Raw genomic sequence first — 24,782 nt, 5'->3', positions numbered from 1 at the left:
TACTTTACAGCACTGTGGCACTTTTATTTTCTTATTGGTTAACATGCCTGTTGGGTATTTTAAGATGAGGCACTATTCATTTTTACATTAGACTTTTTTATTTAATATTTAATCTTGTACTAAAGTCTAATGTGAATTTTCTTTTAATTTATTGCTTGATTGATCAAGCTACGTCACAGAAGTATTCTGTTTAGGGTTGAATGTTAAAATAAGGTGAATAAAATAAATAAGGGACATCCTGGATCTGTTTTTTTTTTTTTTTTTTTTTTTTTTTTTTTTGCTCTGCTTTATCTTTTTAATGTATTAAACAAGTATCGAATCGGGACTCGGTTTCGGCCAATTCTCAAAATCTAAGGATTCGGACTCGAACTCTGGAGCAAAAATAACCTGATCGAGACATCGCTAGTGGGTACCCAGGTACATTAGTTTAAAATATCTTATTTCCTCCACAATAATGAAAATAAAGTTACACCTCCTGATTATTAGTCATTTTGCATCCTAACCTCACAGCAGCAAGTAAACTCAGCCTGGGTGGCCTGAGATACTTAACAATACCTTATATTTTTATGATATTGTATGAATGAGTCCTCTATAAAAAACAAGACTATAATTGTCTAGACAATATGTTATTGTGGAATATATTGTATCACACCAGTACCATTATATTCCACAAAACTAGTTGATAAAACTATATGTGCAATATTGTTTTATAACATAAAAATGTAAATGTCTTAATCTTTTATGAAGAAAAAACCCAGGTGGTGAAAAAGTACACAAATTGACTTCAAAATACCCCCAAAATATACAGAATGAAAGAAAAATATACAAAACAACAGAAGATTCCAAAAGCACATGAAACGACAACAAAAAATACATAAAATTACGTAAAACACACACGCACACAAAATTGCATATTAATATGTGCAATTACTTCAAAAATATACAAAACAACAAAAACACACAATAGACTTCCAAAACACATAAAATGACAACAAAAACAATTACATCAAAATATACAAAATGACTCCAAAAATACAGGAAACCTTCATTCTGTCCTGTATTAACTGATTGGTCATTATTCTAAACGCAGACCTGAATGTTCATAATGTGGCCCATGGATCACATTATCACATTTCTGTGTTACTACTACCACCAAGTGGTTAGTTTTTACCATTGCAATGGTCTAAATCAGAGACCATGAGTTTCTTAGGCCTGCATCAGGTGGTCTTGTGTCTAGAAGAGTCCAGCTGCAGACCTCCACCATCAGAAGGATGTGACGTCAGGATAATAAAGTAACAAACAAAACAGAAGAAAAAAAAAGTTTCCGTTTTTCTGAATTGATGAGATAAAAAATAAGTAAATAAACCAAAAATTGCCCTGTTTTTCTATTTATAGGAAATGTCTTTTGGTTTTTCTGAGTTGATGAGATTAAAAAAAGAGTAAATTAAAAAAAATTGCCCTATTTACCTGTTTTTATCGCAAATTTTTCGGTTTTTCTGAAATGATGAGATTATTTTTTATAGCAAATATTTTTTGATTTTTCTGAAATGATGAGATAAGTTTACAACATAGACTGTAAACAAGGGGAAAAGCGACACCACTTCCTAACTGCACGTGTCCGGACTGAGAATCTGTCATGTTCGTTGTCTGCGGCCTTCCGTTGCACACGTCTGCACTGAGGAATGAATTAGAGTGACAGTAGTACACAGGTAAGTTGTTTGTTTAATTTGTTAAGTTTAATCTCTGCTTTACTGCACGCACCAATGAAAGCAGGCTGGATGTTGAGCTGCAACGAGCCGTAGGGACGTCAGCTAAGCTAACTGTTAGCCTATAACCACTTAGGTCATGTGAGCAAACTGATCTTATTGTACAGCGGTCACACCTGTCAGATACTGTTATTAAACATTTGCACTGAACTGTGGCCATATTTAGTCGGCAGGGTTCCACTATTGAGCTGTGTGCAGTTATGGTGTAGTATACGTTGAACATGATGCCAATGATTCAATTTTAATAATAGCATATTGAGAGTGAGGAGTCACGTGGTGAGTTGGGTTGTTTTGGGGGGTCTGAGCCCATCAGCCATGATGGTGGTAGACGCCCCCAGAATTTCACGCATTCACCAGAGCTTTACTTTTTGCGCATTTACGTAGAGGAATCCGACAAGGAAAAAGAAGAAAAGCAATGCAAAAAGAGAAGGCGAAAGAAAAGGGACCTTACAGGGACAAACTGATACCAAACGCAAAAAAGAGGTATTTGGAGAAGCTAGTGGACATTCGCAACATCGACCCGTACGAGCTATCTGCAGCGGAATGGCACAGAGACCTGGACTTTTTACCTCCGTGCACATACATGGACATCGTAAATTACCTAATTTTTGGTGTAAGTTACTACACAATGCAGGAGTTCAAAAGCCACAAGTCTCTGGAAAGTTACGAGACTTTCTGCTGCGGCTGGGTCCAGGACTTGGTCATCTACAAGCCTCCAGCTGGTGAAAACGGCGTTGTACTGGCAGAAGTAAGTTTCTTCACACATGTGTTTTAGTGTGTCAGAGACAAAGGCACTACAACGTCCACAATCACATAAGGTAACCTACACTTCCTAGCTTTAAGAGACAACTACATAAAGACATTTTAAGAGAACGTTCCAGAGTGAAAATGCAGAGAACACGCTCTCATCCACGGGGGTGTGCGATCGAAAGGAAGGTCCTTTCTTCTAATTGCAGCCAACCAAGCAATCCGACGTCTCCTCGTCAGGTCAGACACTTGCTCTCCTTGATGCTGTGTCCATTTCGGTAACCTAAAAAACTGTATCCCGTTGTTCCTCCGTCTTCCATGGCTATCGTGGGAGGTATTGGAGCAGTTCTTAACGCAGCAGTGACTTCCAGGCATGGTCAAACAGTGCGGAATAGCAAGTACCTCCACTACTACCGTGTTAAAAACACATGTAAACAATCTGTTTTGCTGCGGGACTTATGCCAACATGGCGGTGGAGAGGATCGGGGGGAGGGGCTGCTGGTCGTGACGACAACTCCTCATTCTCAATAGAGCTACATTACACTAATTTATTCCCACACCATTCAGCTCCAGTGCAAATGTTTTGTGATCACATCTGAGCAACACCCACTTTAAGAGGTAATGTTAACCAGCTCAGTTTTATTTTGATATGTAAAAGTGCTTTAGCTAAATGCAAAGTGTATATCTTTAGATGACTTGATTAAAATACCTGTCACAGGTAGGCTCTTTATGAGCTGTATATATATATATTTTTATTTTTTTTTTACCTTATTCTGTGTTATTTAATGCTGAAGTGGGGTCAAATTATTGTATTCATTTTTCCTTTCTGATAGAACAACATCCCAGATTTAAAATGGTAACCTATGGGTGCCTGGCTTAAAATGTATTAAAAGTTATACATTTGCGGATCCTAAACAAGATTATTGCCAAAAATGACAATGTATAGATGGCAATGTAGACGTTTCTTCACAGACCAATTTGTTCATTCATTTTATTTTATTTTATTCTCCTTTGTGGCAGTTTTAAGAGACTACAGACTTTGCTATGGCTGTATCTTCAGTGCCCTTTCCTTAACACAAATCAAAAAGATGAGCAGATAAAGTTTACTGAATAATATTGAATTGGTGTATTTTAGACCTGCAAACTAATGTATTGTTTAGCTTTGTCTTTTTTCTATATTGACAGCTCAATAATCAGCAAACTAGATGATGAGCCAATGGCCTCTTATATTCCTGCATACGGTGGTAGAGTTGCCGTAAGACTGCAAAGGCAGGGGGAACACAAGATCCCAAAAGACGGTCGCTACTTGAAAAACATAAAAAGAAAGATGAGAACAGCAAGCGGCAAAGGTAATAATTCAGAGGAAAATCCTACCAGCAGGGATCAAAAAATGCATTTAAAATATAACACAAGAGCACTAAAGACAACAAGGAAAATTGAAATAGCCTGGATACACGACAAAAGCACTCGAGTACTAAACATTTCAAAAACTGCCACTAAAACAGAGATCATGTCTCATGCAAAGAAGCTCTTTTTTCCTAATGAGAGTTCCAGAAAAAGGGAAGTGGGAAGAATTCTCTGATGAAATTGTTGACTTTCAGGAGGCATACTTTGAGGAATGCTGTACCATAGGACAACTGTACCAGATATATAAATTGGGTGTGTTAAGGTTTTACTTGATGACAGAGAGCTTAAATAGTAAAGATGACACATTGAATGAGGTGGTTGAGATAACTGATCAACAGAAAGACACAGAATGGTCAGATAAGCTTCCTGGAGTCATGGCTGAGGATGATGGTCAGTTGGCACAATCCAATGAAAAGCAGGTATCTACACCTGAAAATGAAGATCCAAGTACTGCTACAGTGGTTAGTTTTGTTTCTGTCACAGGTGAAGTTGTTGACCTTACATTGTTGTCGGACACATCAGAGGTCATTTCCGGTCCTCTGCAAGGTGGTCCATTCTTAGACAATCTTGATGACACAATCGCACACAATCTTTTCAGTTCAAAATGCTGACACAAGATCTGATTATTACACCTCAACTCCAGTCCGTACTGGGATCGATGCTACTGCTACCCATTGTTCATCCAATGAACTTTTGCATCTTACTGTAAAACTTCACAGAGTAAATTTGTTGGATGAGCTGACGACCCAGTTTAAGGACGATGCAATGATGGGATACTCTGTAAAATACAGTTTTATTGATGAAAAAGGAGCAGATGCTGATGGTGTGTCTAGAGATGTATGCGCTGGCTTTTGGACGGATTTTTTAGACTGTGCTGAGGTGAGGGTGCCATCACTGTCTCCAAGATGGCAAGAGGAAGAATGGAAATCTGTTGGCAGGATTTTAGTGAAGGGTTTAAGTGATCATGGATATTTTCCCTTTCGTCTGGCTCAAGCCTTTATGGCAGCAGTCACATTTGGGGAGCAACCAATACAGCCCGCAAGAAAGAAGAAAATAAAAACAACAGGAAAAAAAAAGAATCATTGTGTCAATGAAACTCAATAGCTTTCCCGGTGCTTTTATTGTATGATTTCAGTCATTATTAATGTTAAACTGTTGAAAAAACTCCAAATTCTGACAAAATACTTCAAATTTTTCTCAAATTATAACATAATTCAAATATAAATTGGTCAGAAAATCAAGAAAATGTAAAGTGAAGATCCTGTTGGGACTGATATCTGTCCCTTATTGCTTGGAAATTGTCGGGGTTTTATTTATTTTTTATTTTTTTAACATATTTTGTATTTTATGTATACGTTCAAGTGCAAAGTAGGACAAAATAACTGCAAGCTCATTACTTACAGACTTTAAAGCAAATCTCAGATATTTCTTTTTCACTTGAGTGTATGAAATTCTGAGCACAGTCTAAAACATGTGTCAAACTCATGGCCCGGGAGCCAAATTCGGCCCTTTGAATCCTCAAATTCGGCCCACAGGAGTAAATAAAAATGACAGAGAAAACAAGAATCATTGTGTAAATGAAACTCAACAATATTTGCAATCATTTTTAATGTTGAACAGTTGAATTTTGCTCACATTTTCGAAGAATATTTCTCCAAATCAAATAGAAATTGGTCACAAATCTAAAGATTTTAAATTGAAGATCCTGTTGTGATTGATATCTGTCACCTATTGCTTGGATATGGTCGGTTTCTTACACACTTTATAATTTATGTACATGTAGAAGTGTAAACTATGGCACAATAATGTTGAAATTACTTGTCCAACTGCTCCGTATTTGGCCCCTGAACTAAAATGAGTTTGACACCGCTGAAATAAGGAAAGCACTTTTATTTTGCTTTTATCAACTTTTACTAGTAAAATATCATGTTTTGGAGCCTGTTTGGCTTAAGGCTGGATGTCTGTCACTAAGTTGCCGTTCCTGCCGCACAAGCTATCCATTTTCCTTCCCAACAAGTCTCAGCAAAGCCGTCGTTCGCCCTCCTGACATTTGCTCTTCTTCCCATACGTCTAAAAAAAAGAAAGCTGAAAACAAGCAACAACAGAATGGATTTAGACACACAAAAAGACATACCTGATGGGTCTTTGACTGAGGTGTTCAAAAGTAATAGTACTTCAGTAGTCAAGTAAAAGTATTGAATAAAAAAGACTTTGGTGAAAGTATTGAAGTTGGTCCCTTACTTGAGTAAAAGTAAAAAAGTACATGCTACTGAATGTACTCGAGAAAAAATGTAATAAAGTTAAACAAATGTCCCTTCAATAATAAGAAAGAGTTTATGAACCAGCATTTTTTTTTTTAAAGAACTGCCAGTCTTCGTCAGAAGAAGTTTCACACAGAAGTCAAGTGGAACTTCAAAGGAACTTCAAAGGAACCATCAAATGCAATCAGCAGAACTCCTCTGAGGAAAACTGGTGGTTGACAATCAAAAACAGGAGATAAAAGTTTCCTGTGAATAAACGAAAACTCAACTTAACATACTGTTCAAAAAAAAAAAAAACTAAGTGAATGTCGCTGAAACCTGCAAATGTCAGAAACTGCTGGACGATCTAAAAGGCCCTGCAGTGAAAAGGACTTTGTTCTGGTAAAAACAACGTCCGTTGTAACATTTCCAGGGCGTTCATTGTTTTTCACATTCCAGCTCTGCTATTGAAGCCAAACAATACTGCGCTCTCTGATGGCTGTGTGTGTGCGTGTGTGTGTGTGCGTGTGTGTGTTTGCTTGAGGACATGCTTGTTTTTATATTCCCTACATTATGTGTCAAAGTCAACTTTACTTTTACAGTATCTCCATAATGTGCCACTGCCCCTTTGACAAACACGGGATACGAAAGTGTCTGCATTCCCTCTGACAAACAGAATAACTAGAACTGAAAGAGCTCATTTAAAGTTTGAGACGTGTCATTTTTTGAGACTGTCTCTTTTCTCAACATCGACTGCATACCTGCCAAAAAATTATTGTTTAACTTTAAACACAAAAGTTCATTCACTCCAGCTGAACAAAAGTGAAATAACAATGCCATTGGCAGGGGAGAGGCCAAAGATCACACTTTTACACACACACACACACACTTTTACACACACACACACACACACACACACACACACACACAGAGGTGAGGGCCCATACCTGCTGGTGTTTCATTAACTGGTTTTAACAGCACTCTCCGCTCAGGTTGAGTGATTTAGACCTGAGGAAAGGTAGGACACAGTTCTTCTGTCTTACCTGTCTGTCTAGTTTTTTTCTAAAGTTGCAGAAACAGAAAGCAGAGCAACTTCTCACAGCTTTTTTTTTCCCAGCTCTGGTCAGCACAGAGGGGTCTGTGGGGCTTTATTTTCAGTCTTTCTTTGATCTGACTCTCCTTGTTTGGAGAACTCACTGCAGCAGAGAACGAGCTGGAGCTCTGCACCGAGGCAGGATGAGCAGCTTTCTCTATTTCATCCTCCCAGCGTTGGGCGGATACACCCTAACCTCCATCTACCTGCTGAAGAATCCACACATTCTCCACAGGAGGAAACGAACGGCTTTCTACAGCACACGGATCTCACACAGAGGAGGTAGGAAGAAGGCGTGGGCCACAGGTTTGTCCACAGGTGACAAGCTGCAGTTCTTCAATCGTCAGAATGACCTTAAAACAGTTGGTTTGCATTGGTTGTTGTTTTCATTTTCTAACACATTTATAAGCTAGTTTATTTTCTCAGATATTCATACAGATAGAGTTACAGAGAGCAGGAGACACTGGTTTGCTTTGGGCGAGAGGCGGGGCTCTCCAAGTATAAAATACACACACACACACACACACACACTAAGATTTACATCTAGAGCCTGGTTCCCAAAGTGGGGTACGGGTACCCCCAGGGGCCCTTTAAACCAGTAGTTCTCAAACTTTTTTGGCTCAAGTACCCCCTTATGTCCGACTAGTACATTTTGCTCAGAATACTATAAATAAAACAATTATAGAACATAATAATGGAATGAATCAGTGATAACACGCATTTTTAAAGGGATCCTCCACTGTTTTTACAATTGTGGTCTAAAACCATTGAAATGTCCTTATTAGATCTATGACGCATTACTTTGCACCATAGTCAATTTTTTTAACTTTTAAAACTGAGACTACTTTAGCCCGTGCGCCACCATGTTGATATGACGTCATTGGTGACATGATTAGCCGCTTTTAGTCCATTGAGTTCTAAAGGACAGTGGTTCTCAACCGGTGGGTCGGGACCCAAAAGTGGGTCGTAGACCTGTATTAGGTGGGTCGAGGACAGCTGGTCAAAAATAAACCAATAGCTAACTTAATGTCTCTCATGTTGGACTTGACTTTTTTTTTGAAAGAATCTTTCTTTTGACAGGAAAATACATAGATTTAAGTTTTATAAAAGATTATGTGTGTGTGTTTTCAACAGCTATTTTTGAAAAACTAAATTTGGTTAGTTGAATTCTCCAAAAAAAAAAAAAAGTGGGTCGCAATTTATTGACCGTGGCAAAATGTAGGTCCCTAGGGAGACCAGTTGAGAACTCCTGCTATAGGAGGTGAAGCATTCAGGATTATTTAGCAGCTTTTTCAGTCAAAATGACAACGTCTTTTGTTTACTGAGAGGCGTTAAATTAAAACATGGCCAGAAAAAATGTGTGGCCACAGGGGGCGACAGTTCCCACTCTGCTGTTTCGTAGACGCCATTCAAGAGAAAAGAAGAGCTCCGTCACCAATGACGTCATTTCAACATGGCGGCGCACTGGGTAAAGTAGTCCCAGTTTTAAAAGTTAAAGGAGACATATCATGGTTTTAAATCCTTCCTTTTTACATATAAATCATACAGTTGTGGTCTATATAAAGCAGAACTGCAATGCTTGGGTCTGAATTCCTCATTATTATAGCTCCACAGACCCCTTTTCTACCCCTTTTCTGATGTGCTTCTGAGAGCAACTCGTTTTGGTGCTGTCTCTTTAAATGCAAATGAGACACTTCATACCCCGCCCCCTCTTCAGGTGACACTCGGTTCAACTCCACCCTGCTCGGCAATTTTTGTAGTTTGATAGAAGAGATATGGCTATGTAGCAGCGCAGAAAATGTTTATTCACACGTTATTTACAAAATGTCAACAACAGAAGACTTGTCCATCCAGCCTTACATGTTTGAGCCAGAGTCTGACCCGGCGGAGCGAGATGAAAATGAAGATGATGAACCTGCAGAACCCTAACAAACTAGCGCCAAGCTAACGTCACGAAATGCATTTTAATACAGTCTTTTCGGAGACAAAAACGTCAAAATGAAATGACTAATGAAAACTTTAGACTTAAATTAAATCACGTAGGCCATATCATCAAGGATCTAAAACGAGCACACAGCGCTAACATATGAAGACGGTGCAACTGCTAATGCTAACAAAACAATGACAGGGACGTCTTATCATCACACTTTTTAGCGTTATTTACAGCTTACCGAAGGGCTCTGTTCATCGTCTCCAAAGATAGAATCAGACAAAGTCTTTCTGTAAATCCTTCTTTATACTGGCGGAGGTTGCAGAAGCAGTCATCCTTGAAGTGCTGCGCGCACACAAAAATGACCGTACCCACAGATGTGGGTACATTTTCGTGAAAAATAAAACTCAACCAGACACTTTGAAAAGGTTCTGATGCTGGGAGACGGTGTAATGAAGCGTGTGGGTTACTACATCCAACAACCAAGCATTCTGACTTATCCTCTCGTCACTTCGGCATCTTGAGCTTGGACTACAAAATAAAAGCGAGAAATAAAAATGGCCGATTGCTCGAAGTGTTGGACCTGGAGTTGATGTACTAATTTGGCAGTTCCGCTGCAAATACTGTGATGTAATAGTTCAAAAAACCTAATAGAGAATAGAAAAATCGAAACAGATTGAAAAATATGACCAAAACAGAATATAAAGATATCTACGGAGCACCTGAAGAGACTAATTTGATTTTTTCTGTACTTCTAAACTTCTAAATATACAACAAAATGCATTTAAGGGCTAAAAAAGTGGATTTAGCATGATATGTCTCCTTTAATAAAACGAGGATGATGCAAAATAGTGCGTTTTGTTAGGCATAGATCTTCTAATAAGGACATTTCAAAGGTTTTAGGCCACATTTGTGAAAGCAGTGTAGGATTCCTTTAAGAATCTATTTTTGTAAATAAGAGGAATGAAACAGTATTTAGTGTTTCCTAAATAGATTTTTTTTTTTTAATAGATTTTATTATTTCTGGTCATCTCCGCCCTGATGTGGGACCAAGACTGACCTTTGTATTTTCACTTCATGTTCTAATCAAGGACATTTCTGTTGTCATTTTGTGTGTTTTTGCCATTGGTGTGTTAACTTGTTGTTGTTTGTCTATTCTTTTCATTTTCAGTATCTCTTTCTGTTGTTTTGTGTGTCTTCGTTGTCGTTTTTGTGTGTTTGGTGTCGTTTGGTTGTTTCTTATGATGTTTTGTGTCTTTCTTTGTTTTTTTTTTGTAGTGATCTTGTGTATTTTTCTGTCATTTAGTTTGTCTTTGTTGTTGCTGGTAATAGTAAATACTTGGTGTGTGTGTTTTTGGTGTCATTTTGTTGTTGTTTTTTTTTTTTTTTGTTGCTTATTTTGTGTGTTTTGTCATTGTTTTGTGAGTTGCTGGTAATATTTAATATGATTATCATTTTGAACTTAAAATAAACATTATCTAACCCCATAATTTTATTGCTTCAATTGGTTTATTTTCTTCTCTCTCTCTCTTTCTCTAAGTAACAATGATGAGAAAACATGAATTATTGTGTAAATTATTAACTAATTCTGTTGTAGATATCTCTGCCCTTCCAAACACAGGGATTCAAGCAAACTTCACAACATTCTCTGTCTCGTGTCTTTGTCTCCAGGATGTGGGGAGAGGATAGAAAGCACGATGGAGGCATTTACAAAGTGAGTACCCAAATGATGAGCAGCTTATATTGCAGATGCAAAGACTATTCAGAGGGTTTTGGTAAAATAAAACACAAATGAGTGAATCCACAACTCGATCTAGTTCTGGAGGGTCGTTGTCCTACTCTTTTATGATGTCTCCCTCCTGCCAAAAAGCTCCTGATCCGGCTTATTAACATCATGTGTGTTGAAAGACATGCAGGACTGAGGCCCTTCAGGACCAGAGCTGCTCACTTCGGAGCGACTGAAATTGTCTTTCTTATTTTTTGTCCACGTTCTTTTTTACACTTTGATCCAATTCTTGTCCTTTCTTTAATGTTTTGGGCCACTTTTCATCCCAATGATCACTTTGCACTTTCCTTGCCATGTTTTTGCCACTTTTGGACCATTTTTGGCCACCTGTTACCATGGCTGCCTCCACTTGCTTGTAAAAAGATAAAATAAAATGTAGCGGACCGGCCCACTTCGTGTCAACAACCCACCAGTACAATACCTAATATACCAGATGGCCAGTCCACCCCTGTCCTAACCCTACCTAGCCCCTACTAGATCCCTCCACCTAACCCAAGAAATGCCAACATAACTCCAAAAAGGTGTCATAAGTTAGCAAATGACACTCAATGACAGCCTTCATGACACCTTATTCATATTAATGACAGATAATGACAGCGTAATGTCAGCCTTATGTATAAAACATCAAGTAAATTGTTACTAAAGTTATTCATGGTTTAAATGTTCTAATTGATTTCATACTGTACTTTGTTATATCTCTCTTTGCTCATGTTGTGCTGCCAGTGCTGTTGAGCAAGGCACACAGATGCTGGAGTTCGACTGTCATTTAACCCGCGACGGACACGTGGTGATATCACACGATGAGAATCTGCTGAGGCAGACCGGACATGACGTCAACATCTCTTCACTCAATCTGCAGGTAGGAGCTCAGGTCCTGCAGGGCTGCGTTAAGATCATCAAGGTACTATAGGTCAGTGTGTTTTGGTTTAGGACAGAGCTTTTCAACCTTGGGGTCGTGACCCCATGTAGGGTAGCCTGAAATTTAAATGTGGTCGCCTGGAATGTGGAATACTAACTAAAAATACATTTTCAGTTAAAATATACAGATTCTTTCCAAAAAATTAGAATATCATGGAAAAGTTGTTTAATTTCCATAATTTCATTCAAAAAGTTCAACTTTCATAGATAATAGAAAAGAACATTGCACCCCAAATCATGACTGACTGTGGATATTTCACACTGAACCTCAAGCAGCTTGGGTTCTGTTCCTCACCCGTCTTCCTCCAAACCCTTGGACATTGATTCCTGAATGAAAGACACTTTACTTTCATTAGAAAAGAGGACCTTGGACAACTGGCCAACCGTCCAGTCCTTCTTCTCCTCTTTTTTTCTGCAAAACTGAAAAGTAAATGGTGATTTCTTCACAGCTGGAAGCCCAAATTATGTAAAAATAAACAAAAAAATACTTGAAATCATTTAAATTGTCAGCCCTGAATCTATAATCTATGAAAGTTTAACTTTTTGAATGCAGTTATGGAAATTAAACAACTTTTCCATGATATTCAAATATTTTGGAAAGGGTCTGTGTGTGTGTATATATATATATATACATATATATATTAATCCTTTTCAAATTAAAACACAACACACAATCTTAAACAACTATATTTTATACTTTCACTTCCTCAAATATAAATCTAATAAAACTCGTAAATAAGAAAAAGAAAACGAAAGAAAAAAAATGCATGAAAATATCTGACCTGGCACATCTTATAATCCTGACATACAGTATCTGTTACACAGTATAACAAACATGATCAAAAACTAAATCTTGAAAAAATTCATTCGAATCACCAAATTTTATTTTCCACAAAGGCATCTGTATAAAATAAAAGGTTTGTCAAAATGTACATGTTTTGTTAAAAATAACAATAAAAACTATTATAAGGCTCTAAGTGTAACTACATTCATGAACTCTAAAACTGAGGAAATAACCAGCATTCAATGCTGCTTTGACGCTGCGCATTACGTTTAATCGGATTGGTCGGCTATGATGTGATGCATTTGATTGTTGTCTGGTCATTTCATTTTTTGTAGTTTCACAATGTCCGTTTATCATTTGAAAACCAAAAATTATAATTTACTCAGTAATGGTTGGGTGTTGAAATGTAACTAATTGCTTTACTTCTTTTAATTTGTACTAAATTAGTGATCTAGAAATATACTTTAAAAAGTATAAGCATCCATAAAAGCATCTCAATTACAGTATTACGAGTACTAGTAATCGGGTACTTTCACCTCTGAAGTTAAGCAACCAGAAGTCTTTTACATACATTATCAAACACATGTCTAAGGTGTGCGTTCACAATAATAACTTATCCTAGCATCAAATTAATTCACTGGCTGGACAAAAATATGTCTATAAACCTTGTAAACCTTTTATTTTCCCTCAGGATTTGCCATTGTACAAGCAGAGACTGGAGGTGACATTTTGTGCAGGTAAGTTTTTAACATATGCTATAATTTTCAAACACAAACACATAATAATTTTTTTTTTTGAAGAAGAAGAAGAAGTCTTTATACATTAGGCTGACATTACACTATTATTATCTGTCATTAGCATGAATAAGGTGTCAGGAAGGCTATCTCATTTGCAAAATGATGACACATTTCACTAAATTACGACACCTTTGGAGCTATGTTGGCATTTTTTGGGTTAGTTGGACGGATCTAGTGGGGTTAGGGTAACAAACAATACCTAATGACAGTCTTCATAACACCTTATTCATGCTAATGACAGATAAGGACAGCTTAATCTCAGCCTCATGTATAAAACTTCAAATAAAGTGTTACCTTGCACTGTATAAGGTTGTTTGTGCATGTCTGTGTGCAAAGTCATGTTCTTCTCCACGCTCTCGTCCCGCAGGATGCTATAGCAGTGGAGCAGACAGGAAATTTGCTCTGCTGGAGGATGTGTTCAGAAAGTTTCCTGAGATGCCCGTCAGCATTGAGGTCAAAGAGAACAACCTCCAGCTGATAGAAAAGGTGCAAGATCAACACAGCAAGAATCCAAAACAAATGAAAAACATCAAAAATATGTGGGATAACGTCTTCTATAACAATGATCAAATCCCTTCCCTGATCTATCCACCTTGTCCTGGTGGGGCGACTGTAGATATAATAATAACAAACACATTCTGTGGGTGAAAAGAGGTTGAAGTAAGCAAGTGGCGACTTTAAACACTCGTAATTGTATGATGTAGTTCTTATGTAAGCTGTTTCAGGAAGGTAAACTGCAGGATTTCAAGCTATCTGTTAAAGGAGACATATCATGCATTTAAATCCTTTCTTTTTTACGTATAAATCATACAGTTGTGGTTTATATAAAGCGGAACTGCACTGCTTGGGTCTGAATTCCTCATTATTATAGCTCCACAGGCCCCTTTTCTACCCCTTTTCTGATGTGCTTCTGAGAGCAACTCGTTTGCGGCCTCTTTAAATGCAAATGAGACCCTTCATACCCCGCCCCCTCTCCAGGTTGCAGAGGTGACACTCGGTTCAACTCCACCCTGTTCGGCCATTTTTGTAGTTTGATAGAAGAGATACGGTTATGTAGCGGCGCAGAAAATGTTTATTCACACGTTATTTACAAAATGTCAACAACAGAAGACTTGTCCATCCAGCCTTACATGTTCGAGCCAGAGTCTGACCTGGCGGAGCAAGATGAAAATGATGAAGAACCTGCAGAACCCTAACAAGTGAGCTAACACAAGCACCGAGGTAACGCTAGCGCCAAGCTAACGTCACAAAATGCATTTTAATACAGTCTTTTCAAAGACAAAAACGGCAAAATGAAATGACTAATGAAAACTTTAGACTTAAATTAAATCACGTAGGCCATATCATCAAGGATCTAAAACGAGCACACAGCGCTAATATATGAAGTCTGAAGACAGTACAACCGCTAATGCTAACAAAACAATGACAGGGACGTCTTATCATCACACTTTTTAGCGTTATTTACAGCTTACCGAAGTGCTCCGTTCGTCGTCTCCAAAGATAGAAGGAATTGAACCCTCAATCAGACAAAGTCTTTCGGCAAATCCTTCTTTATACTGGCGGAGGTTGCTGAAGCAGTCATCATTGAAGTGCTTCGCGCACACAAAAATGACCTTACCCACAGTTGTGGGTACATTTCCATAAAAAATAAAACTCAACCAGGCACTTTGAAAAGGTTCTGATGCTGGGAGACGGTGTAATGAAGCGTGTGGGTTACTACATCCAACAACCAAACATTTTGACTTAACCACTCATAACTTCGGCATCCTTGAGCTTGGACTACAAAATAAAAGCAAGAAATAAAAATGGCGGATTGCTCGAAGTGTTGGGCCTGGAGTCGATGTCCTAATTTGGCAGTTCCGCTGCAAATACTGTGATGTAATAGTTCAAAAAACGTAATAGAGAATAGAAAAATCGAAACAGATTGAAAAATATGAGCAAAACAGAATATAAAGATATCAACGGAGCACCTGAATAGATTAATTTGAACTCTTCTGTACTTCTAAACACTCTAAATATACAACGAAATGCATTTAAGGGCTAAAAAAGTGGATTTAGCATGATATGTCCCCTTTAAATAAAAGTGCTGCCCAATTACTGATTTATTTGTGGCCCCAAAGTAAATGCAGAAATACACAAAATTACTTTATTAGAACATACAAAATTACAGAAAATAAACAGAATGACAACAAAAATACACAGGGCAACTAAAATGATCCAAACTACTCCAAAAACACACAAGATGAAAACAAAAATACACTAAAATAACCAAAAAATCTACAAGACAACATCTAAAATGCACAAAATAAGAACAAAAATATACTAAAACGAAATAAAATAATAAAAGTTACTACAAAAATACACACAAATTAAAGAAAACTCTACAGAACAACATCCAAAATACATGAAATGAAAGCAAAATATACTAAAGACAACTAAAGTAGTAAAAAAATATACTCCAAAAACATACAATACACAAAAAGAACAGAAAATTTTTTCAAAACAATATAAAAAATGTACAAAATGAGAACAGAAATACACAAAATAACAATAAGTTGTGCAAAACAGTAACAAACATACACAAAATGTCTCCAAAAACAAACACTTAAAATGAGAAATAATACACAAAACAATAACAAAAATACACACAATGTCTCCAAAAACACACAAAACCCTTTGTTCTTTCCTGTATTAATGCTTAGATTTATGGTCATTTTGATGATGTGGGCCTCAGATCAGACAATCATATTTTTGTGGTATTCGCTGTGATAAAAGTTGTCATCCCTAGTGATATATATATCCTCTTATTGTGAAAGGGTACAGTTATATGCAAATGTTTTGGTGCATGGCACTTGAGAGTCAACTGAGTTAAGCTCCTATTTGTGTTTTATCTATTTGCCACAACACAGGAATTTGAACCCATAGTCCGGAAGTAGCAATCCCAGGAATAAGATTGAGAGGATCTCTACCTGCCTGATGCATTTTTAGTTTTTAGACATTTCATGTGTTTTTAAATTTATTTTTTCTATTTTCTTGTCAGTATGGTACATTTTTGTTGGTTTTTTGTGTGTTTTTCAAGTCAACATGAGTGTTTTTGTTATAGTCATTTGTGTTGTTGTCATGTTGTGTATTTCTCTGTCATTTTGTGCAAATTAATTGACATTTTGTGTGTCTTTGAAGTCCTAGTGTATGTTGTTGCTTTTGTAGTCATTCTGGGGGTATGTAACAAAGTGAGATTACCTCTTATCATGCTAACTTCCAGGATTTAATCAGTGTGTGCGGGACTACAAAGCTCGCTAACGTCTTACGGAGCTAAAGCACCATGGTATCTTATGCTGAACGGCTAGCCTGGTCGGGAGCAGGTTTTGCTCTGGCTGGGACAGGGGTCTGCAACCTTTACTCTCAATGGAGCCGCTTTGCCTGAATTAAAGTCCTTCCGGAGCCAAAAAAATAAAAAACCTTCTCAATGAAGACAATACAGTGCATAAAATTCTACACAGTTAAGATAATGGGAATAATTTACAAGTTAATGGTTTTGAAGGGCTACAAATAAATTACTTGAATTTGATAACACATGATCATGTTGGTTCACACATGCTAATTGCTAATTTCTTGCAACATATCAAGCATGCATGGTGAGGCGACATGTTGGCAATTAAATATATCTTTCCCCACACAAATACAATCTCTATTTTCTTCCAAAATAATCTTTTGATAGTTTAGTTGTTTTACAAGGGATTTAAAACTTAAGGTTAGCCACAAGTGCAGGAAAGTTGATGGTCTGCAGGAGGTGTAGTAGAAAGGTGGCTGAGTTATTGCACAATATGATTTATTTTTAGGTTAACAAATTGTTTATCATAATTTTATTTGACATTAATGTAATTAATCATCAACACCCTCTGTAAGAAATAACAATTAATTAATCTTCACTTGTCCGCGCATACGGATGAAGACACAGGCTTCATCAGCTGACTCTGAATGCGTAAAAATGTCACATTATTTATGATATGAATCCATTGAATGGGATATCTCATCCGATGGATTCATATCATAAATAATATCACGCTTTTATGCATTAACAGTGTCAGCAGCTTCCTGTCTTTGTGTTAAGGTTGTTGTTTAGTGTGTCTTTGTTATCATTTTGTGTACTATTGTTGACATTTTGCACATTTTGCTGTCATTTTTCTGGAGTTTCGTGGGTTATGTTGGGCTTCGTATGACTTCCAACCTCATGAATTACAACTTTGTTTTGGGGGCAGCACAAAATTAGACCGAGGGCCACCAGTTGCCTGTCTGATGTAGGAGAGACCACATGACCAAGCATGCGATCTCTGTGATATCAATAATGCTTGACCTGAACATTCAGCCTTTATTTCCCACCCTGTCACCGCTGTGTAATGGTAATTGTGTGATTTCCTGTGTGTTTGTAGATCTCTGAATTAGTTCAACAGTTCAACAGAGAGGAGATCACTGTGTGGGCCTCTGTCAACTCCACCATCATGGACACATGCCGCAGAACGGTACAGGAGCCAGCAGGAGGAAACAGAGATTCCCTTAGTCATCCTTTCACGGGTCTGATCATAGGAGTCTGATTCCCATCAACGTGTGCGCGTAGACGACGTCACTTCCTTCACTCGCAATCTTTACGACAGAACTCCTGGGACGTGATATTTGAATGTAAACCAACCATACAACGTGTACTTTAACAGTACACATGTAAATATGTGATTGTTCTGTTTTTGTGGTGTTTTTAATTGTTAATTACAAAAAAAAAAGACAAAAATGAAAAACCGCCGCAAGATGGTACATAGAAAAACATATAAAAACACAACATCGACAATCAAAAACCACAGAAAATAAAATAAAAACCAAAATAAAATCGGAATTCACTCAAAACATAAAATGATAATTATTTTTTAAATAGTACACAAACTACTGTAAAATAGGCTGACGGGATGTAGACACGTTTCGCGCATGCGTTGAAAGGATCAGGCCCGTGAAAGGATTGGGTAGTGACACTGTCTGCAGAATGTGTCAAATCTAAAGGCACTGCACTTGTTGCACATGTACGGAAGCACATTGGGGCCAATTTTGGTGGAGAAAAAAACATTTTTGGCAAACCGAGAATAAAGTTGAAAATGTCGAGATTGAAGTCGAAAAACGAGATTAAAGTTGAAATTTCTAAAATGAGCTCAAAATACAATATCAATATATAAAAGTCGAAGGTCTGCTGATGAAGTGCAATCTATGGAAGCTGACCAGGGTCAATTCATCATATGACAACAAACAACAGAATTGACTTGAGTCACCACTGATTTCAGATTTTTAAAGCCTTTCTTATAAAGACAGAACTTATTTATCTACTATATTGTATTTTGCCGTTACAAGATAAATTCAACAAAACGTTGTGTACTTTTTGAGAACGCCGAGGTCAGCCCAAGTGTTCTCTTTTTTTGGAAATCAAAATAAGGTCACCCTAAACAACATACCATATTGTAAAAGATAAATGAAAGATGAAAAACACTCACTTGTCTCAAATGTATGCATTTTACTCTGAAATAACTTGAATGGAATTTTAGATGTCAGTAAAGCATTCAGGTAGTTATTTAAAGCTATATTAAACTTAATATTTTGTTTATTTAGGTAAATCACTATTAAAAAAAAAATGTTAATGCACAATAAATCATATAAAAAAATTTTTCCTCTGGGCTAAGCCCCGAATCACTCCTGAGTGACGCCACTGACAGCAAACAGCAGATCGTGGCCGTCTACAAAACGCAGTGTATCGATGGATTTGCTAAACAATAGTTCAAAGTTGGATTTAATAACAAAGAGATTCTTTCTTTTTTAGCTCATAAACATGGCGTTGTAATCTCTTTAAGGACTTTGAAGAGATATTGCCCAAAAAAACGGAGTCTGTTCAGAAGGAAAAACCAGTCAAGTTTAGAAAAAGTGATGCATTCAGTCCGTCTGCGGCTATTGAGAAGCTACGGAAACATATTAGGGACAGTTTTAATGCAGACTGTTGTTGTATTTCACACGAGTCAAACTCTAATTCAGGTGTAAATATCTCAGCCCTTCAAAATACACTAATTCAATAAAACTCTACAATATTTGGAGGATCACAATTTTCCCATGCTTTTATCGCATGACTGCAGTCATTTTCAATCTCAAATTGTTCAAAGTACTCATCCATCCATCCATCCATCCATCCATCCATCCATTCATTATCTGACCCGCTTTGTCCTATTTCAGGGTTGCGGGGGTCTGCTGGTGCCTATCTCCGGCTCACAATGGGCGTTAGGCGGGGGGTACACCCTGGACAGGGTGCCAACACACAGACAAACAACCAATAACTCTCACATTCACTCCTACAGGCAATTTAGAGACTCCAATCAACCTAACAGTCATGTTTTTGGATTGTGGGAAGAAGTCAGTCAAAGTACTCAATTTTCCTAAAATAATTTCTCATAATTCCCTAAAATTAAATCACAATTTGTCACCAAATTAATTGAATTTAAAAGACAACTGTCACTTATTGCTTGGACATTGTCTGCGTCTTACATAGTTTATGTATCATTTATACGTCGAAGTGCAAACTTGGGGAAATTATTGTTGAAATTGCTTGTTTTCCCTCCTAAAAGCAGACCCCCCACTTGAGATCCAACTACTTTATATTTGGCCCCTGAACTAAAATGAGTTTGACACCCCTATGATGGCCCTTGTCAGCTTCCATAGATTTCACTTTATTAGCAAACCTTTGACTTTCAACTCGATATTTGTATTTTGAGTTCATTTTAAAAATTTTGACTTTAATCCCGTCTTTTCAACTTTAACTCAACATTATATTTCAACTTTATTATTGGAATTTCAACTTTTAATCTGAACATTTCATCTTTATTCTTAATTTGCCCAATTATCAAAATTGGCCCTAATCAGCTTCTGTACACACGTGTCCCATAATGAGCTTTTTGTCCTCTCAGAATGGCTCCATGCCTTACAGCTTCACTATGAACCGAGGCCTGATGCTTCTGCTGCTCTTCTACACTGGTCTTCTGCCCTTTGTGCCACTGGGAGAGAGTTTACTGCAGTTTTACCTGCTGCACATCTTCAACAGGTGGGACTGCTGCAGTGTGACCCACTTTCTTTTCCATGATTAAAAAGATTCTAACCTTTTAGTGAGCGAGAATCCGTGCCTAGAATCAGATATATGTTGTGTTTCTGTGCAGGGAGCATTATTCATCTCCTCTACTCTTGTGTTGTTCAGTGTGAGATAAGTTTGTTGCTGTTTCTCTGTCTTTATCTCTGTGTGCTAAAGGACGTTCATTCCTGAACAACGCATCTTGAGAAACAGGCTGGTCGTGTTTCTGTTAAGGAAGTAAGTGAACACAAGAGATTTCTGACAGCTCACTGGTGCAATCTGAGTAAAAATAGTAGGAAGGTTTCCCAAAAACTGGACAAAAATCCAGTGGGAGTTTTCTTCATACACATTTTAAATTAAAACCAAAGTGTGAAAAATGACACAGTTCATTTGCAGACAAACATTTAAAAAGGCACCGAAACATTCTATTCAGTATAATTTATACATTTTTTGAACATTACGAAGCCTTTCTTTCAATCATTAACTTTATGTTGACAGTATTGACAGATATTAACTTTATATTGTGTCACTTTACTTTCAATGTCATTTTTTTAATTATTATTTATTTACAAATTCAAAATAAAGAAGTTGTATTTTTGTTATTTTTGCAGAGTGATGTTGAGGAAAAGTCTCTTTGAGCACCTTGCAGCTCGTGGGATTCAGGTATGAAATTGTAACTGCACGTTATTATGGCATTAATTAATTTTGATTTAATTTATTTTTGTTATGTTTCTGTTTAGAAAGGAAAAAAGTTTCATATATAAGTTTTGTTTTACTTTGTGTGCATATGCTGTCGAAGGTCAACACTATACTGTATATGTAGTGCAATCTTTTTGCAACAGCAATGCATGTTTTATTATTGCAATTAAATACATGAATTTATTTTTATTGCATAATTGTGACCATCACCAGCCCTCCCTTTGGAAGGAAAAGAAACACTTTATTAAAAGGAGAATATTGAAAGAGAGGGACGTGTTACACCCAGGTGGGGGGGAGGAAACAGGGAAGAGGGAGTCAGGGTGGGACGATGGAAGGGGTGTGGAGGAGTCGACTATTTTAAGGTGGGAGTGCAGTGTGATGTTATATTAAAAAAGAAAAAAAAAACATAAAAACAGTACGAAACATTGTTGAATTATTTTAATTATTTTAGATTTGTGGATAATAATAATAAACTACTAAATAACTATTAAACCTCCTGAGATTGTCTGTCTAACAGTAGTCAGTCAGTTTTTTGTTGCTTCTACTTTTACCAGTTATATCTATAACACAAGTAACACTAAACATCTCAACCTAATCACATGCTGCATCAACAACTCTTAGAAAGTATTCAAATACGTTAATGTAACACAGGAAACACTACAGTGTGATGACATCACCACCCTGCCGTTGCCATTGTTACACCACAGCTTGTTTTGTAAAAAGGAAGAAAAAAAAACCCAGCCTGACATGACACAGTTGAAGCTGTATCAGCTGCTGACCTCCTCAGTGCACTGCATTTCAATACTTATAAATAACTCTGAGGTGGAGCCCCATAATAACGCCAGAGGCTGCAAGAAAAACAGGCAGGTGTCACATTTTCATATTGGGAACGGCCTGAGAACGTAGACATATCAGTGTTGAATCAACAACATGTCACGTATGAAGAGAAATGTGTCTGCTGTGCAATAAAGTCAAAGGCTGAGTGGACAATAAACAGCTGAAATATATATATATATATAAAACTGGACTCCTGTCAGGCTGTACACCAGTGTTTTTCAACCTTGGGGTCGTGACCCCATGTGGGGTCACCTGGAATTTAAATGGGGTCGCCTGAAATGTCTATTAATTGATTTTTTTAGGTAGCTAAAAATGAATATGAGCTAATATAAAACTGACGGAACTTTAAGTCACGTGGTGCACCTATCACGTCACCTAAACTGGCCAATGAGGGGCGCTGTGTATGAATAAACTGGTAGTCTATTGATACGTTTCCGTATCAATAGCCACGGCCTAAAAGTTAACCTTCCTCTTGTGTTAGCTTTCTGTTAACATATCTTATGAACGTGTCCTAAATCACCAGTAAAATACACTAAAAACAAATATCTATCATCTAATTTATTTCCTAACTATTGGTTACATTGTTAAGTTTCCTAATCAGTGAAAAAATAGATTTTAATATTTTTGGTGCGGGGGCGTCTGAGCCTTTTTTTGTGTCAGTATACTCTCAACTTCAGTTTTTTTTAAATGGTAAAATGTGGGAAAGCTTGATCTGAAACATATTTTAATAATTGTTAACTAAATATGTCTAAAACTGTAACAAGGTTCCCCAGTTTTGCGTTCAAAGTAGAATTTTCAAAGCAATTGCAATTACAAAGTCAATAATCTAAACTCAATTACAATTTAATTATGATTACAACAGCAACAGAATTTAAAAATTACAATTACAATTGTAATTAGCTATCAATTACGCAATTACAATTATAATTGACCCCAACCCCTTTCTCTCTGTTTGGTAATGCAGGTACATTTGTTTGTGTGCAATAAAGAGGACGACATAAAAGCAGCTTTAGACCTCGGAGCGACGGGCGTGATGAGCGACTATCCATCACTTCTCTTCAACTACTTCTACAGACATGACGACTGAAGCCCACACAGCAGCAGCAGCAGCAGCAGCTACGCTAACACACAAATAATGACTGAGGGTTGTTTTAAAGGCAAAACCACATTTGGAAAGTCCTGTGCTTACAAAAAGGCGAGGGATTGATCCAGGAGTATCTGGTGTGCAGTATTGGAAGCAGCGCGTCGCTCGCTATCAATTTTTAACTAGTTGTTTGTGATAATGGGATGAAGTTGGATTGTTTCTTTGGCCTCAACCCAAAATCCTCTTATAGTGAATAATTAACCAGCCGGACTGCGTCACCTGATGACCCATTACCCATGATGACAACAGAGGAATCGTGACACGTTCATCATGGAGAGTCAGTCTACCACAATTGATTCTTTGAAAATAAAAAAAAGTCTTTGAAAAAGAGAACTTTGATCATATTTGTTATTCTCTAACAATAAGAAATGAGAAGAATCAAGGAGAAATAATAAATGAAAAAAGAGTAAGGTGCACAGCAGAACTGGTTGCATTCACAATAGCTTGAGGACAGGGGTGGACTCGCCATCTGGCATATACTGGACATCACCCCGGTGGGCCATCAACTCAAAATGGGCCGATTGACAAGCAAATGGAAACAGATATGATAACAGGTGGCTAGACATGGTTTAAAAGTGGCAAGAAAAGAGTAAAAAGTGACTACAATGGGTCAAAAGCAGTAAAGAGTGGCCAGAAAATGGGCAAATAAAGAGGAACCAGGTAATTTTTAATGGAAAAGGGTAGCTTTAATGGGAAAAATGTGGCAAACAATATTGTAAAAGGGCAAAAATGTGAAACAAATACAGGCTAAATGTAGGGTAAAAAGGAAACAAGTGGTTATTGGGCAAAAGCTTATTTGGATGAAAAGTGGCCAAAAGATTTAGGAAAGGACAAAAATTTGATAAAACTGATATTGTAGTGGATGGTCTGGACACAAAATGCCAGGGCTGAATTTTTGTTGTTTATGAGCCACAATGTCTGAGGTCTAACATGTGCGGCGAAGCTCACCTGCGCCCTCATTATTTCAAGCAGTTACGCTCAAAGTTCAGCCTCACCACTGTGATAATAACCCACTGGTCTGTGGGTGAAACAAAGGCTGTATTTTTCTAGTCCAGTTGGCCATGCCTTGCAGTGTGACTGAAGTGAGTTAATGGGATATAAGAAAACTGTGCAAATTAAGGTCCTGAACTCACTCAGTGCATATGTTTGAATCAAGGACACAAAGGGAGATATTAGATATTAGTCTGCCAAGAATCCTGTCATCAGAGGTGTAAAGAATACTGATATACGTATCTTACTCAAGTAGAAGTACTGTTACTTGATTGAATGTACTCAAGTGCAAGTAAAATGTCGCTCAATTAAATAGTAATCAAAGTAAAAGTTGTTTTTGGTAATACGTGTTGCTATGGTTCCCTTGCATACAGTAAACATCTCATATATAAACTTAAAAAGGAAGAGACCAAATCTTGCACAACTGGAACTTAATTTATTAAGCATCTGTTTAAAATAAAACATTTGTCAAAATTAATAAATAAAAAAACACTAATTAATTC

The 24,782-nt window shown here is 37.2% G+C and overlaps 1 protein-coding gene across 2 annotated transcripts; it reads left to right on the top strand.

Annotated features, from left to right (window-relative positions):
• The first annotated feature begins 7,088 nt into the window (after positions 1-7,088).
• On the top strand, positions 7,089-23,571 carry gdpd3a (glycerophosphodiester phosphodiesterase domain containing 3a). Of its 2 annotated transcripts, XM_028456257.1 has the most exons (11): positions 7,089-7,178; positions 7,278-7,535; positions 10,855-10,897; positions 11,693-11,828; positions 13,363-13,408; positions 13,836-13,954; positions 17,899-17,988; positions 20,452-20,585; positions 20,787-20,846; positions 21,221-21,272; positions 23,110-23,571. In XM_028456257.1, the coding sequence occupies exons 2-11, from the start codon at positions 7,397-7,399 to the stop codon at positions 23,230-23,232; spliced, it is 942 nt and encodes a 313-aa protein (XP_028312058.1). In that variant the 5' UTR covers positions 7,089-7,178; positions 7,278-7,396; the 3' UTR covers positions 23,233-23,571. The 2 variants fall into 2 exon arrangements, with proteins under 2 accessions (XP_028312058.1, XP_028312057.1); XM_028456256.1 differs by having other exon boundaries at positions 7,107-7,535.
• Positions 23,572-24,782: the final 1,211 nt, after the last annotated feature.

Source organism: Gouania willdenowi, chromosome 8, assembly GCF_900634775.1.
Source record: "Gouania willdenowi chromosome 8, fGouWil2.1, whole genome shotgun sequence".
Classification (NCBI taxonomy): domain Eukaryota; kingdom Metazoa; phylum Chordata; class Actinopteri; order Blenniiformes; family Gobiesocidae; genus Gouania; species Gouania willdenowi.
The sequence above is the reverse complement of the archived record's forward strand: the minus strand, read 5'-3'. Positions and strand labels throughout refer to the sequence as shown.